This window comes from Camelina sativa, chromosome 8, assembly GCF_030686135.1.
Source record: "Camelina sativa cultivar CO46 ecotype springtype chromosome 8, ASM3068613v1".
NCBI classification, from domain to species: domain Eukaryota; kingdom Viridiplantae; phylum Streptophyta; class Magnoliopsida; order Brassicales; family Brassicaceae; genus Camelina; species Camelina sativa.
Window position 1 is genome coordinate 3859167 of NC_141887.1, and position 15814 is coordinate 3874980.

Consider the following 15814-nt stretch of genomic DNA (forward strand, 5'->3'; position numbering starts at 1 on the left):
TTTTTTTTTCTTTCTGATATTTGTTATTTTTAAAATTAAATTTTATAATTATTTGTTTTTTTTTAAATTTCAACTATAATAAAAAAAATCAAACTCCGATACACTATTACTTATCTTTTAAAGATTTATATTAAAAATATATATGAGTGAGATTATTCCAGCATCTTAATTTAAAGATCAAACTAAAATAATTTAAAATTTATATATTGTAAAACGTTGTAATTTAAATCCATATATTGTTCTACTTATATTTTAAAACATAATAAGAACTTGGTAAATCAAACATTTAAAATGCATGATATCATTATCAATGCAATATTTTAGATTTATTGCTAAAATGGTAACAAATCTAAGATGGTTTAACATATACATACTCTCATGGCTCAATATGACAAGTTCACATTCTTATATATATTTTTAATATAAAAAAATAAATTAACAAAAAATAAGTAAAATCTATGTAAAATATAAACAAAACAAAAGTAAAATATTTTGATGTACACAAAAAATCAAAATTATAATAACATGCTAGTTTATGTTATTTTTAAAAAATAGAATAGCGATTATGTAATAATTCATGCAATGCCTGGACTACCTTAATTATATATATTTATGAGAATCGGAAATTTTTTTCATCTTGAATTCCTTGTATATGTAACTTTTGCTATAAAAAAGCTAGAGGTAGTGAAATATAAACTGATACCAGACGTTCGATTACAAACATTGTGACTTAGTTTACAAATAATATGTATAGTGTTTTTCGAGAGACAACATTATTATTTTCTTTTAGCATAAATTTAAGATTAACCAACAATATAGAGAAATGAAATCGAACATTAATTAATCCCAATAATATAATAGTAGGGCTGACGCCGAAGCAAGTTGAGCTTTGTTAATTTGAGCGATGAATCTGCAGATCACTCATAGGGATACTAAAAATAACTAGGAAAAAGAAAAACAAATATTGTGAAAAAAGAGAACAAATATATTACAACAAATTATTTGTATTTTGATATGCATGTATCCTGAAGAAACACATGACGATCGCTCTTCTTTTTACTCTATATAGATATAATTTATTTGTTTATTGAGATGTTTCATCTAGATAGAAACTGTAAATTGATGTTTATTTTTGTACCAAATAAATTACATCTAGATGGTTCATTTTAATGAAAAATTTAAAATTTAAACAAATTTCTCAAATTCAGTTTGTTGAATCAAAGTGAAGCATTTGGACGGAGATAGATTAGTCAAAAATAACAAATGAGGTTTTAATGAAATTTTAGTCCCTAATCTAATCTGGTATGTGGAAGCTCCCTTGGCCCAGGATTCATTAATGTTTCTACATTAGAAGCTCTAGGGTTTGAGCTTCGGATAATGCGATTTATTAATTGTGCAGATTAATGTAGATAAATTTACAGATGATCAACAGTGATAGTGCAATTATCGCCGCGCAATTATCGCCTTCACCGTGATTATACATACAACTGAAAGTGAGCATAGAGAACAAGAATGTATATAGTGAATCTAATAAGGTCTAAAGTAATTATCATAAATTGAATCATATGTTAGTTCTCATCATTTGCAATAATAATAATAAATTCAAAGTTTTAAAAAAAATATAATCTAGTATATAAGTGATCTGATGTGTCACGCACTTGAACGATCAGCAATCACAAGAAGTGCCAAAAGGCTAAATTCCAATTAACCTTTTTGTTTGATTTGTACTATTATATAATTAAAAAACCTGTAAACGGTCAAATATTAGAGATTCATTCATTAATCATATTTTGAAAAATGAGTGCTAACATATATATATGTAGTATTTACGTTTTTTGGTATACACAACGAAATTGCTCAGCCTTTTGGGTCATTGTTTGGCCCCAACGCGTAAATGTCATCGTTTCAAAAATCATTTATCAATGTTAAAACTTGTTATCTTAGTCACTATGTTTCAAAACAAATACTTTTTTAGACAAAAATATTTGCATGTCCATAAACGCATAAAACATTTAAACAGAAAGTCCGATCCAATGCAAGTTTTAATCCTATGGAAATATGCTCAGCCTTTTGGGCCATTAGACCATCCTCTTTGGTTATACTAGTTATACAAGTGAGAGGATTTTGAAACAATAGATAAATATAAATAAGAACAAAAATTAGTTTTAGTGGGTGAATAGTATAGATACATGGTCTAAAATATCTCTGCCAATACATAAAAGTAGCTGGGAAGACACAAAATCTATACAGATTTATACTGTTCTATTTATTTTTTTTTTTTAAAGATACTCAAATTTTGGTTACCGATGAGGATATCCTTAAGACATCTCCAACCCTAATTAAAGTCAAATCTCTATTGTAGAGCAACATTTACTCTAATTCTATTCTATATTTTACTCTAAAATAAAGAAAATAATAAGATTGCTCCATATATGGAACAACTCTATTTTTATCTTTATTTTTTTTTACACTAACTCTATTTCAGAGTTGAAAATAGAGTAATACATTGAAAAAAAACAATGTTCTATTTTTAAATTACTCTATTTTTTTTTTTAAATAGAGGTATACATTGGTCTTAGGACTTTTTTTTATTTTTGGGATGAAAAGACCTTTTAAAATTTAAACCCAAACAATACTATATTTTATTTTCTACAATCATCATCATCATCATCATATATATCGGTGCTACTCCAGTAAACTTTTTGATAAAAACAATTTCATTATATAATAAGACTCTTTTCTTTTTGATATACAATATATTCCTTTTGAGAACATCAAAACAAAAGAAATTAGGTAGGAGCTATAGATAAGATATAAGTTCATTACTCACTAAATACCTTAGTTGTATGGTCCACTATCGCCTCAGCCTTCACGAATCACGACAATGGTTTTCGCGTGCTGGACTTGGACTTGAGTTATCTGAGCCGCATCACCAACAAATTCAAAACATGAGATCATAAGACAACAAAGAGTGCCGATCGAAGACAATTCCAACCACATCATTTTCTGAGAATCATGATTGAGACTTGAGAGAGAAAGGAGCTGTGAAAACATCTTTGTTAGCAGGAGGGGAAACATAAGAAGTTGCATTGAATGTACATGTTAATGGGGACAATCTTAGTGATCACACTATAACACCTAGTTGTATTAGCTGGTATCGTCTTAACAACTAAAAAGATTATTGTAGTTGTTAGATTATATAATTAACCTCATTAGTAGTCTATCGACAGTAGTTCCGAGTTGCCTTTATTAGTGTTCCTCTTCGAGATCTGTGAGATATATCGATCGCAAACAGATTCAAAACATGAATAATTAACTCCAGATTCAAAGACAACAATATATAGGATTATTGTAAGGGACACCCAAAGCCACACCTTTTTGTGAGGATTTTGATTGAGAAAAAGGAGTTGTGATAAACTTCTTCTGTAGCAGTGTTAGGAAAATTACCCATTTGGAAAAAAATGGAAAAAGGTCAAAATTTTAGAAATTATAAATTAAACTTAAATTTTATTAGTAAAAGTTCAAAATATTATTATGCATATCTAATTTAAATAGTGGTACAATACAATCACGATACTAACACAAATTATTATTATACATAATTTTTTCAAAAGAATAATGCATATGTAGATAGTAATAGATATTTTAATATATTCAATGCTAGTATAATGTAAGCGAAGAGAATGTCACATTACAAGCAAATCATTTGTGCCAGCATCTTTACACAACTCGCCACGAAACCGACTTTAGAAGTAATTTTTAAAATCAGAATAACGAAAGCGTCAAAATAATATCCCCAAACCTCATAGTCACTTTCCCTCTTCTTCCTTATCGTTCCCAATTCCCAAATGTTTTTCAAACATCTCTTAGTTATGAACTTTTCAAAAATTTTAGAATGATTTCTTAATTGTATTAAGTACACTACTCATAATAACATATCAAATCATTTTAGGTTTCTACACGTTACATATTCTTTTGTGCTTTCACTATATATATATATATATATATATATATAAAGCATATTGGAATTTAATTTGAATGTATAATGTATACAACTCTTAAACAAAATTTGTTGAGGCATGACGCATTAACAACAAATCAGTCGTTTTAACTATGAATGTATATATATAATTTGACGACTAAACTAATCAGTTACCGAACCTCTGGATCAGCAATTGTCGTGATGTCTATGTTTGAGGTAGACTTAATTAGTTATTTTCTCTTATTGGATAACAGTTTATGATCTATTGCAACAACTGTTAAGTTGTTATGGTTGCAATTATATGGTTGTTGTACATGTGACATTAACTAAAATAAAAGAGAATGTCCAAAACTTAAATCTATTTCTTTTTTCCTAAGTCCTCCAAAACATTCTCAATCATATGAAAGTCTTGTTAAATGTTAATAGAATATATTAGAGAGCCAAGTGGTTTTAAAGAACCACCGCTTAATTATTCTGATAACCATTTCATTAAATTGACTTTTACATTTTTTGTTCAAAATCGAAATCGGCAAGAAAATGAAATCGAGACAGATTAGGATGAAACTGCACACCTAATCCACCATGTAAATTGATTACAATTCTACTAGTATCGACTTAGCTGGATCAGATTTTCAGCATATCATACAAATTGTATATACAATATTAAATTCACAACATGGCAAGGGAATGTTTACAAAGTCGCTCGCACGCCTTTGCAAACGTTTCTAAGCTTAATTATCTAAATAATAACATAACCTTTGACTTTCTAATATATTCCGCATTTATATGGGATTTATTAATATTGTATAGTCTCTAAATAATTTTTAGACGGTTGATGTTCTCGTATATATATATACACCTTCTGGTTGATCTCAAAGGACTCACAACCTTTTCCACAAGAAGTTATATAAGCCAATTCATAGAAGAAAACTCCTAACCGCAAAAAAAAATGATGAAGTTTTCTTCTCTTTTTGTGCTTTTCTTTATTTTCCCGATCGCGTTTGCTCAACTGAGAGTCAAGTTTTATAGCCGGTCATGCCCACAAGCTGAGACTATCGTACGCAATCTGGTGCGCCAACGGTTTGGTGTTGACCCAACCGTCACTGCCGCTTTGCTCCGTATGCATTTCCACGACTGTTTCGTCAGGGTAAGAATCTAATATATATAGCAATTTTGATATAGCTCAACATTTTCAAAACACTCTATGTCAATTTAATATTTTTAACTACTTATTTCAGTACGATATCTATATATATGTGCATATGTCCAGAGGCGGTTTGATTAATATGTGGCTCAAAGTGGCTAAAACTTTTATAGCTTTAAATTTTAAGTTCTAAATTCTAAATGTTTGTCAATCAAATTTGAGATTATTAATATATAATAAATTATAAACAAAAAGAGTATTATCATTCAAATTTGAGATATTCCATATACATGTATATAAAATGCATATTTTAAGAAAAACTCTTAAAATCATGCAAATTTCATATCATTTTGTCTGATTAATCTTATTTTAAAATTGTGTTTACAGGGTTGTGACGCTTCTCTTCTCATTGACTCAACCAATTCCGAGAAAGCTGCTGGACCAAACGGAAGCGTCAGAGAATTTGACCTGATCGACCGGATCAAGGCTCAGTTAGAGGCTGCATGCCCCTCTACAGTCTCATGTGCCGACATCGTCACATTAGCTACACGTGACTCGGTGGCCTTAGCCGGAGGCCCAAGCTACAGTATCCCCACAGGAAGGCGCGACGGTAGGGTCTCGAACAATGTGGACGTGGCATTACCTGGTCCAACAATCTCAGTCTCCGGAGCCGTGAGTTTCTTCACCAACAAAGGGTTGAACACGTTCGATGCTGTGGCTCTTTTGGGTGCACATACCGTTGGTCAGGGAAACTGTGGTCTCTTCAGCGACCGAATCACTAATTTCCAAGGAACCGGACGACCCGATTCATCCATGGACCCTGCTTTAGTTACCAGGTAATTTAGTTACAAGGTTCACGATTTATAAACAAAATGATTTCGCATTCAAGAATAAGTCTTTTATTTAGATCAACAAAATTACATTCTGATTTTTTTTTTTTTTTTTTTTTTCTTTTTCTTCTGTAGCCTAAGAAACACATGCAGAAATAGCGCGTCAGCGGCCCTAGACCAGTCCACTCCGTTGAGATTCGACAACCAGTTCTTCAAGCAGATCCGTAGAAGAAGAGGAGTGTTGCAGGTTGACCAACGGCTCGCAAGTGACCCACAGACTCGTGGCATTGTGGCTAGGTACGCTAACAACAACGCCTTCTTCAAGCGTCAGTTCGTTAGAGCAATGGTGAAGATGGGAGCCGTTGATGTGCTTACTGGCCGTAACGGTGAGATCAGGAGGAACTGTAGAAGATTCAACTGATGAGCTTGAATTATACAGCAAAAGTGTGGACATAATTAATACTACATTTGAAACATATATATAGTTTCAAATCCTCTTTATATTTTCTAATTCATTTTTTTGGTTTTGGTTGGGGTTTTATTGCATGAATAAGGCTTTTCTTAAATTGGATGTTTTCGATTTTTGAGAAAATTACTATATATTATAATGTTGGTCTGTATTTGGAGAATGTATCTTAACTATACGAATATTTTGTGCTATTGACAATATTGATTTATATCTTATCATGGTTAATCATATACTGTATGTATGAATTTTATTTTTCTATATTCTTGTTTTGTTCTCTGAGAGTGAAAGAGTGTGAAATTGGCTTTCTTAATGAAGGATACAATAACATTAATGTTATGATATGAAACTCTCACATTAAAGCTATAGACTAAAAATTGGCTTTCTTCAGTGGCTTTTCACTTTTCACTGAGGCTTTTTAAAGCTTAGACTAAAAATTGGAGATTGTTTAGTTTCATATTGCAAAAATGTAGCTAGAGAAGGAATGTACATATAAAGTGAGACGAGAATGATTCAGTTCTGATCCTTTCCCTGCTTATTTTCTTGCTCTTTGATCCGCTGTCTGTATCTGATTGCACGAACAATAAAAAAGAGCAGTAGAAGAGATAGAGAATTATGGTTTAGTAACAGCCACTTAGGAAACCATTTTATATACCAACAGAAAATGAACGAACTCTGTTACAAGATTGTATGTGTTTCAGCTAGAGATTACATCACTACAGGAACACAATTTATATATGGAACTCAAAGTGCTTCTTCAGTTCTCCCATCTTACAATTGAAAGACAAAAAAAATTGTTAAGTATAGCATCCGAAACTGAAACAAAACCAAACCGAGAACGAACTGAGATTAAAGAACAATAAATGGATAGTAATCTAAAGATCCAAAAGATGCAAAAACTGAAAGATTTTGCAAATAAGTCTCAGTTTATTAAAAAAAAAATTTTGGACTCTAGACCCCCATATAGTTCATGCCATGATAGAGAAAACCAGAGCTGTGAGCCAGGAATATGAGACATGAGTGAATTGCATACCGGGACTTAGTGGTGGTGGCGGTGGAATATTGGTGGAGAAATGTGAGCCAGGAATATGAGACAAAGCTGCATAAGGCGCACCAGGTGGAACAGAAACAGAGCAGCGACTTGTGTCTTTTGTGAATGTTGTTGAGATGGAGGTGGTATTGTTGAAGGATTGGGATTTAGATTGGGAATTGAAATCGGGTTGTTGGTTATGGTTTCTTAGAATTGAGATCGTCTTCAACCATGATGGGAGTGTATAATTGGGTTAGAAATTTTGGAATTAGAGCAAATGACTTAACCGGATCAAGATTTTGTGATCAAGAAAATCACAACTCCAAATGAATTACTCTTTAATTATCTTGGTGTGTATGTCAAAGTTACATTTTTATAGGACAGCAAGAAAAGATAACTATGTTCATAGTTACTTTTGTTTGTGTATAATTGGAGACATGTTTCGATTTTTAAAAAAAAAAATCAATTTCATCTATACAAGACAATATATTAGGCTGTGGGAAAGTATATACATTTTCCAATACATACTTCTATACTTTAATGAATTATTGAAAGAAAAAAAAGATGTAGGATTATTTTTCTTTCCATTTATGATGAATTGACTAAGAAACTCTTAAGATAGTCAATTTAGTATTATGATATTGATAATTTTTCATTTGCTGCTAATTAATATACTTAATGTATGATTAAATTTATAGTATGATTTTTCACTTTTAATGAAAATGATTATAACAAATCATGTTGTCAATTAATTCCTAGATTTCTAATTATTATTAGTGATTTTAAAATTTAAGAGGTTAAAGCTAGTCGAAGCTATTGTAGAAAAAAAAACTACATGAATAGATGACAAATGTATAAGGTATCAAATAAGCAAATTTGGATTTTTGAGAAAGAGTATTTAATCATATAAATGTAGTTAATCTCTTAAATAATATTTTACTAGATATACTTTTATAAAAACAAATTTTAAGGACTAAAAAATGTTGTCGTAAATACAATTTAGCATAATAAAAAGGGAGAAATATAATTGGTTTCAAATTAGTAAATTTAGAAAATACCACATATATATATATATCCATATAGTTTACTAAATTTAGAGATTTATTTTGAAGAAAATTAATATTATTAAAAAAATTGAAAAGCATTATTTTTGGCTAAGATATGCATATAAATATTATGAGTTTCAGTCGTCAAACTACTCAATAATTTATTTCCTTAAAATCATTTTTAGTTTTATTCTCGGGGAGGTGAAAAGGTTAGCTAAATGGATCAAAATATGTTGATAACAAAAAAGCTTTCAGATACCGATGTTTCTTCTAGATGTCGTTTGATTTTAAACAAAACTAAAATGGAAAACATATTAAAAAAATGAAAACTACAATACCTCGAAAGGGTATTCAAGTGGAAGTCGTTAGTAATGACAAATCGTATATGGTTAGGGGTGTCAAACGGGTATGCCCGCGCCCAAACGGACCGCCCGTGATGGGCCCGTATTTTCAGTGAACTGCTGCGGACAGGTCCGCTGCGAGCGGCGGGCGACGTATCAGTGCCCATGCCCGCTCCGCCTATCTTTGCGGACTAATGGGCATGCCCGCGGACGTCTTCTAACTATGGCACAACTCTGAGTCTCTGACTCGTTAGAGGAGATGACGACGCGAGTACTTACGGTTTGGCCTTTGCTGCTTGTGAACAAATTTATGTCTAACACACAGTCACACTCACACAGCATCGAGTCATTGACTAATGTTGGTTATTAACCGGTTATGACATCGTCCACGGTTTTGTGATCGATGGTTCTTGTATTATTTATAGCATGATTTCTTATGACAAAACAAGTACGTGATTGTTTAATAAGAAACCGAAATGTGCACTTAGCTTTTAATTGTGATAATGGAGCTAACAATGCCATAACCAATACAGAAACGCAAACGCATAATGAATATGTTTAAACTGAAATTTAAATTAGATAAATAGTAAACTGAAACAATAAACCAAAGTATTAAACTGAAACATTAAACCAAAGTATTAAACTGAAATGGAAAGATGAAAACAAAAATCTCAAGGTCAAGATGTCTCTTCAACCAAATCAAGCTTCATCATCGACAATTGATTGGAAAGAAGGTAGTGTCTCATCTTCATCAAATTCTTCATCCTCCTCTACATATGGTAAAGTAATAGAAGAAGGTCAAGGTAATTATATATCACTTAAAAGTTACACAATCAATACCAAAATGTGAAAATTGTTTGCTTACCATTTTCATAGGCTTCAAAACCTTTTAACCAATTGCGGCAGCATATTAGTGCTTGAACATTCTTTGGGAGAAGACGGCTTCTGTACTTGTTCAAAACTCGAGCTCCAATACTAAAAGAAGATTCAGATGCTACTGTTGTGATTGGTATACTAAGGAGGTCGCAAGCCATTGACGCCAGTTCTCCATACCGCTGAGAGTTATCTTTCCAATATTTTAAAATATCCAAACTCTCATACTCTATCATGTCTATCGCGGATCATCTAGATACATTTCCAAAGAAGACTTTCCACTAGTAACAACAGTTTGTTTGCGAAAGTTAATAAAATCCTGTAAATATATAAAACTAATCTTAGTATTCAAACAAAAAAAATTAACAAGACATGAACATTTTAAAAAAAATCTGCACATTTCTCAAACAACTTAAGACATAATTAAAACAAACCAAACTGCACCTAAACCACAAAAAAAGTGTACGTAAATAAAGTTTCAAACCGAAGAGAGTGAGATCATAACTAAAGTACGTAACCAAAGTTTCAAAAAGTGTACGTAACTAAAGTTTCATAGCCTACGTAAAAGATTTCATAGCCTAAGAGAGTGAGAATTTGAATACTTACATCATAGTTGCCAAAACTCCCTTTTTTTCCTTCATTCTCATCAGTTTGATGATTAGTTTCACGTGTCTCTGTAGAAGATGATGTGAAAGTGGACTTATTCTCATAAGATTCAAAAAGAGTAGCAAGCTTACCACGCAAATGTTTAATCTTTATCTCAGCAGAACCTTTGTCGTTCTTTCCAAAACAATAATTGACCAGTGTTAGCTTCAACCTTGGATCAAACACTGTTGTCATTGCAAAGACATCACTAACCTCTTCCCAATACTTATCAAACCTCTCTCTCATTGGAACAATCATACTTCTGATGACTTCATCTTGATTCTGTGAATTCGATATCAACCAATTGTTAATCTTCCAAACTTGCATGAAATACAAGTTTGAAGTTGGATATGTTGAACCTGAGATCAGATTAGTGATTTCATCAAAAGGCTCCAAAAACTCACAAATCTGCTTCAATCGGTGCCATTCAGCTTCTGTAGGGTGAAACTTGTAGTTTCTCCCATCAATGACTTTGAGATTACCAAAGGCAGCTCGATACTTGAGAGCCCTATCAAGCATCTTGTATGTTGAGTTCCATCTAGTTTTCACATCCATAATCAAGCCCGCTTTCAACTGTAGACCAACTGCTTCAACACACTTTGCAAACAATACCTCACGTTTTCCAAAAGCTTGTACATATCTAATACTCTCTCTGATCTTTTCCAATGTATCACCTATATCTTTCAGGCCAATCTGAACAATGATGTTGAGAATATGTGCTGCGCATCGCACATGAAAATACTCTCCTCCACACAACAAATCATTCCGCAACATAAGCTGAGATTTCAGAATATCTTGTGATGTGTCATTGTTAGTAGCATTGTCTAACGTGATGGAAAACACTTTTTTCTCAGTTCCCCAATCCTTCCACTTCTCTAGAATTTCCATTGTTATGTTCATACCTGAATGTGGAGGCGGAAAAGCATAGAAAGCAAGAATCTTGCTGTTTAATTTCCAGTTCCTGTCAACATAATGTGCTGTTAGACACATGTAGCCCTCATGAGTGATTGCAGTCCACAAATCAGAAGTGAAGCTAATCCTCCCTGGAAGGTGAACTAATTCTCTCTTTAAATTCTCTGTCTCGTTCTCATAGAACTTGTAAACATCTGCTGCAGCTGTGTTCTGACTAATAAACTTCACATCTGCGTTCAAATACTTCCAAACTGATCTAACTCTCTCATATTCAACATAGGCAAATGGCAGATCATGCTGAATGATACACTTAGCTACCATTTCGCGAAAAACCATATGATCTATCTTCCTAGCTTGTAACTTTGCTTCAGAGTTGAGCATCACCTTACTAATATCAACTTTACTAAGCCGAACCTTACAAGTTTCCATATGACGATTGTAAGAATGTGTACCGTTCTTGTGTGAATTGTAGGCATAGTCCCTCTTGCAGTGATTGCATTCGGCTCTGTCTTGAAGTTTTCCATTAATAGTCTTCTTAACCACTGTAAAATGCTCCCAGCAATCTGCATACTGCTTTCTCTTTGTCGGTTCTGTTGTTGTAGCTTTCCCTTTTCCTTTATCTCCTACGACATTGTCATGTAGATCATCATCATCATCATCATCATCATCATCGATATCAATTGCTGCCCTTTTACCAGATTTTTCTCCATCAAACTTATTCTGCTTTCTCTTCTTCGGTACTGATGATGTTGTCTTTCCTTTGTCCTTTTCAACATCATCTACATCAATATGAATTGCTGCTCTCTTACGACTTGTAGATGGCTCTGCTCCATCAAACATATTTTGTTCTTCTTCAGCGTTTGCAGTATCAATTACTCTTTGAGACTCTAAGTCTATTGATCTCAGATCATACGAATCACTTGAATCCTTTACAAAAAAAAAACCAACTGAGATATCGTATCACAAGAGTTTATAGGATTGGGGTTTTGACAATAGACAAAAAGGAACAATATAGCTTACCATCACGATAGACTTTGAGGACTGGAGTCGTGTGTCACAGCTCACAGGGTTTGGTGTGTCTCGATGAAGTCTCGATGAAGTCTCGATGAAGTCGTGTGTTTTGGCATAAACTATTTAGGGTTTTCAGCTTTTATACAAACTCCCGACGACTAAATCTTCTAATATCTAGTTAGTATTTACTAATTACTAAATATATTTTTAATTATCTTTCAAAGCACCGATAGAAAAAACAATATAAGCCAGCTAACCAAAGCTCAATCAAAAGATATGTGAGCAAACCATCATCGGTAGCAAGGAATTAGTAGTCAATAAAACAGACCTGGAAAGGCTTTTCTTCCTCAGTCTCTTGTGAAATCTCCATCTTCTATTTGCTACAATGGTGCTGGTCTTAGATTGTCTACAATAAGTGACTGCAGACTGCAGACTGATCATATATAGTCTGCAGAAACGGAAAGTGTTAGATCCAAAGATTTCAGTTGCTATATATTTATGAAGAGTAGTAGTCTCAAAAAGCCAAAAACTGAAACTTTACTTTTTTGCTTTGTCAATGGTCTTTGATACCAGATCGAAGTCCATAGAGAAGAAAGCAAGTTGCAATGTATAGAATACCAAGTCCATCTTTTGCCCCACAGCGACAGTTTTCCCCCGTGAGTTTTAGCTGCTCCAAAGCTTTCTCCTATAGTATTAGTGTATTACACAACCAACAAACTTTTAATTGCCAAGGAAGTTTCTCTTTAAGTGCGTAACTAACTATTAACTTTGACATGCTCACATACCTTATCACTGATCCTGATGAAATACAGAGCCTTAGCAAGATGAGCTTCACCGTGAAGCCTTCACGTACTTCACTTTCACCCAAATTTTCTTCTGCATCTGCAATCCTAAAACAAAAAAAGAAGGAAAAGAATATGTAAGAGAAACTCAACAAGAGTCAGTAGTGAAATTGTTTGACTGATGATGACATGCTGGATCACAAGTGCTTGTTAGATTCTATCTATGCGGGCCAATGATAGTGCACAACATTAGATAATGGTTATCTCCATGTGAATTACTAAGACATCATGCTACAGTAAACAAACCCTCTACCACATCTTAAACTCGGTCACTCGAAATCTTTACATAAGCAGCCACACAGTACACACAGAGAGATTCCCATAAGGCAAAAAAGGATTTATGCAAAACACAATTCTGAAACGACACCCAGTTAATCTCGACACCCAGTTAATTCTGAAGGATTTATGCATGTTAGAGTAATGTTAATCCAAATATTACTCTAAAGTCTAAACCAAAAGTCCAATAATACGACCTTCAAGGAACTGCCGAGATTATATCCACATGCAAGTTGTAATATTTTGAATCGGTAGTGGAAATTCCACTGTGAATTTTAAATCACAAACTAGTGGTATATTATGAATCAATAAAACTTACTTCTCATCGAGCTTTTTAAGCTCCTCTTCGTTATCGGGACTGTCAAGAACAGAAGAAGGAGAACATGATTACCCAATGTTCCATCGGTAGAGATGTCAAGAAGAAGATGAAATCATCTAAGATCTGACCATAAATAATCAGTTGTAAATCTTTACCGATGGAACATCCTTCATCTTCTTCTTCTCTGCTTCGTCTTCGTCTCCACTCTCCACAGATCGATGGACCATCGGGTAATCCGCAGAACCGCAATCCGCAACGGACATGCCCGCTTGAATCCGCCGACCAAACGGGTCATGTCCACTATGCCCGCAAAATTTTGGGCTTCAATGAATAAGTCCATGCCCGCTCCGCTTTGCCTCTTATTGGGCTATGCCCGCGGACATCTGGCCCGTTTGACACCCCTATATATGGTTAAGTTTAAAAAAGACAAAAAAGGTATTTATATGTCTAGCGGATGGAAAAATATTCTAAATACAAGAGATCTCAAATCAGGCGATCTCATCAAATTATATTGGAAAGATACCAAATTTATTTTGACTGTAGAGTGAGTTTTCTTTCTAAATTATCGCTCATTAGTTTTTATTTTTTAATAACTATATTTAACTAATTTTTTGGTTAAATATTGGTATTTTTGATGGATTGCATGTGTTTCATAACTAAAATAGTGGTGATTTCAATTATAATGTAAATCATAGATAAGCTAGTATCATTGTAATTTATATTATCCTAAAAGTGTTTTACAAAATATGTTATTGTGGTGTAGATATACATTATACTCATTGTTTTTTTTCTGTAGAAAACTAAATATATTACTAAATGAAAAAGCGGATCAAGAGGGAGAATGCAGTTCAAGTGCGGCAAAAACGGATGAAAAATAATATATAAAATAAGTGTGGGATGAACAGAACAAAAGTAAATATTAAGTATAATAAATATGGTATAAATATTATAATTTAATAAATTTACAAATATTTTGTGGCTGAATTTTTTTTTTCATGAATAAAGTGGTATTGATAATGTATTTAATAATTGTGGATCAAACATAATACAGTCTTTTTTTAAAGGTCAAGAAGTGAGGCAAACAAACTAGACTGCTAGAGAGCTCGAAACAAACCCGTAAGAGGGCCATGGGTCATATTTTGGTGAGTGTCAAGACAATAAAACAAAAAAATAATAAAAAGTTGGAGAGAGAAAGAGCCACAAAGTTTCTGCCCACACTTTTATAGATACTCTGAGACCTTCCTCATATTATATGTTTTCATTTGATTGGTTGATTTTTTGAAAACAAACAAAAAATAAATTAAATAATATTATTACATGAAAATATTATTTGAAAGTTCATTTTCAGAGTATTACCGATGGTAATGGTGTAAGGAGTCTAGTCAAACGAAAAATCAGGGGAGATGATAAAGATCACACATTGGAAGGAAAAATGACTACCCTATCCGCAGAAGCTGGCTTTTAATATAATAAGTAGATGACATAACCTCAAATTTAAAGATCATATAGAGTAACCAAATAAAGCAGAAAACATCATATCCAAAACCTATCTAATTCAACTTTATTAGTCCGAACATATACCAAGACAAAGATGTGAAGCTCACGAAGATAAACTCAAACTCCCCTGAAGTATATATTGAACTATGTAACCAAAAGTAAGAAGGCTTACAGTGATTTCGATAGGGACATGAGAGTATCTACACGATGCTGATAATAAAGATCAATACATGCAACATCTAGCCGCTTAAAACTAGCCTCATAAGCAGCCCTAACATAAGCAGGATCTCCCTTTATCCCTCTCTTCCCCTCTACAGAACTGATTCCAAATTTGGTCGCAAGCGCCATCTTCTCCCTCACCCCATCCTTGATAGAAAAGAAAAAAAATCATTTTTTATTGCCCAATTTAACCATCAAATGAAACAAGATCAAATTGCAGATTGAGGGATTTCGGAAAATCAAACCTTTCCGAGGAGAACTTCCTTTGTCTCAGGGCCATACATAACGGAGGTGTCAAAAGCACCATAATGACCGGTTAGGCCCATGCAACCAAGTCCTTGCACCAATACTTCGAAGCCATGCTTCGAAGCCATGGCTTCC

At 33.1% G+C, this 15814-nt stretch overlaps 1 protein-coding gene, 2 long non-coding RNA genes and 1 pseudogene across 5 annotated transcripts; 1 reads left to right on the forward strand and 3 right to left on the reverse strand.

The window, feature by feature from the left end:
- Nucleotides 1–4851: 4851 nt before the first annotated feature.
- On the forward strand, nucleotides 4852–6683 carry LOC104706079 (peroxidase 57-like). The gene is made up of 3 exons (XM_087460462.1): nucleotides 4852–5129; nucleotides 5514–5962; nucleotides 6092–6683. Exons 1-3 carry the CDS (start codon nucleotides 4932–4934, stop codon nucleotides 6375–6377), a joined length of 933 nt encoding a protein of 310 aa, XP_087316588.1. The 5' UTR covers nucleotides 4852–4931; the 3' UTR covers nucleotides 6378–6683.
- Nucleotides 6294–7899, reverse strand: LOC147939644 (uncharacterized). 2 transcript variants are annotated; one of them, XR_015563196.1, is made up of 3 exons: nucleotides 7456–7893; nucleotides 7135–7192; nucleotides 6294–6990 (listed from the first exon to the last, which is right to left on the reverse strand). It is a non-coding gene; the product is annotated as an uncharacterized LOC147939644 (long non-coding RNA). The 2 variants fall into 2 exon arrangements; XR_015563195.1 differs by lacking the exon at nucleotides 6294–6990 and having other exon boundaries at nucleotides 7042–7192; nucleotides 7456–7899.
- Nucleotides 7900–12484: 4585 nt separating this feature from the next.
- Nucleotides 12485–13956, reverse strand: LOC109126045 (uncharacterized). 2 transcript variants are annotated; one of them, XR_015563165.1, is made up of 5 exons: nucleotides 13873–13956; nucleotides 13718–13756; nucleotides 13066–13170; nucleotides 12822–12965; nucleotides 12485–12728 (listed from the first exon to the last, which is right to left on the reverse strand). It is a non-coding gene; the product is annotated as an uncharacterized LOC109126045 (long non-coding RNA). The 2 variants fall into 2 exon arrangements; XR_015563164.1 differs by lacking the exon at nucleotides 13873–13956 and having other exon boundaries at nucleotides 13718–13852.
- Nucleotides 13957–15382: 1426 nt separating this feature from the next.
- Nucleotides 15383–15807, reverse strand: LOC109125885 (putative aldo-keto reductase 3 pseudogene; annotated as a pseudogene).
- Between the last annotated feature and the right edge of the window lie 7 nt (nucleotides 15808–15814).

Bases quoted from the DNA above. Each gene is read 5' to 3' on its own strand.
- LOC104706079 (XM_087460462.1), top strand. From the start codon at position 4,932: ATGATGAAGTTTTCTTCTCTTTTTGTGCTTTTCTTTATTTTCCCGATC. The intron at 5,130-5,513 runs GTAAGAATCTAA...TTGTGTTTACAG, and splicing joins TCCACGACTGTTTCGTCAGG to GGTTGTGACGCTTCTCTTCT. The intron at 5,963-6,091 runs GTAATTTAGTTA...TTTCTTCTGTAG, and splicing joins GACCCTGCTTTAGTTACCAG to CCTAAGAAACACATGCAGAA.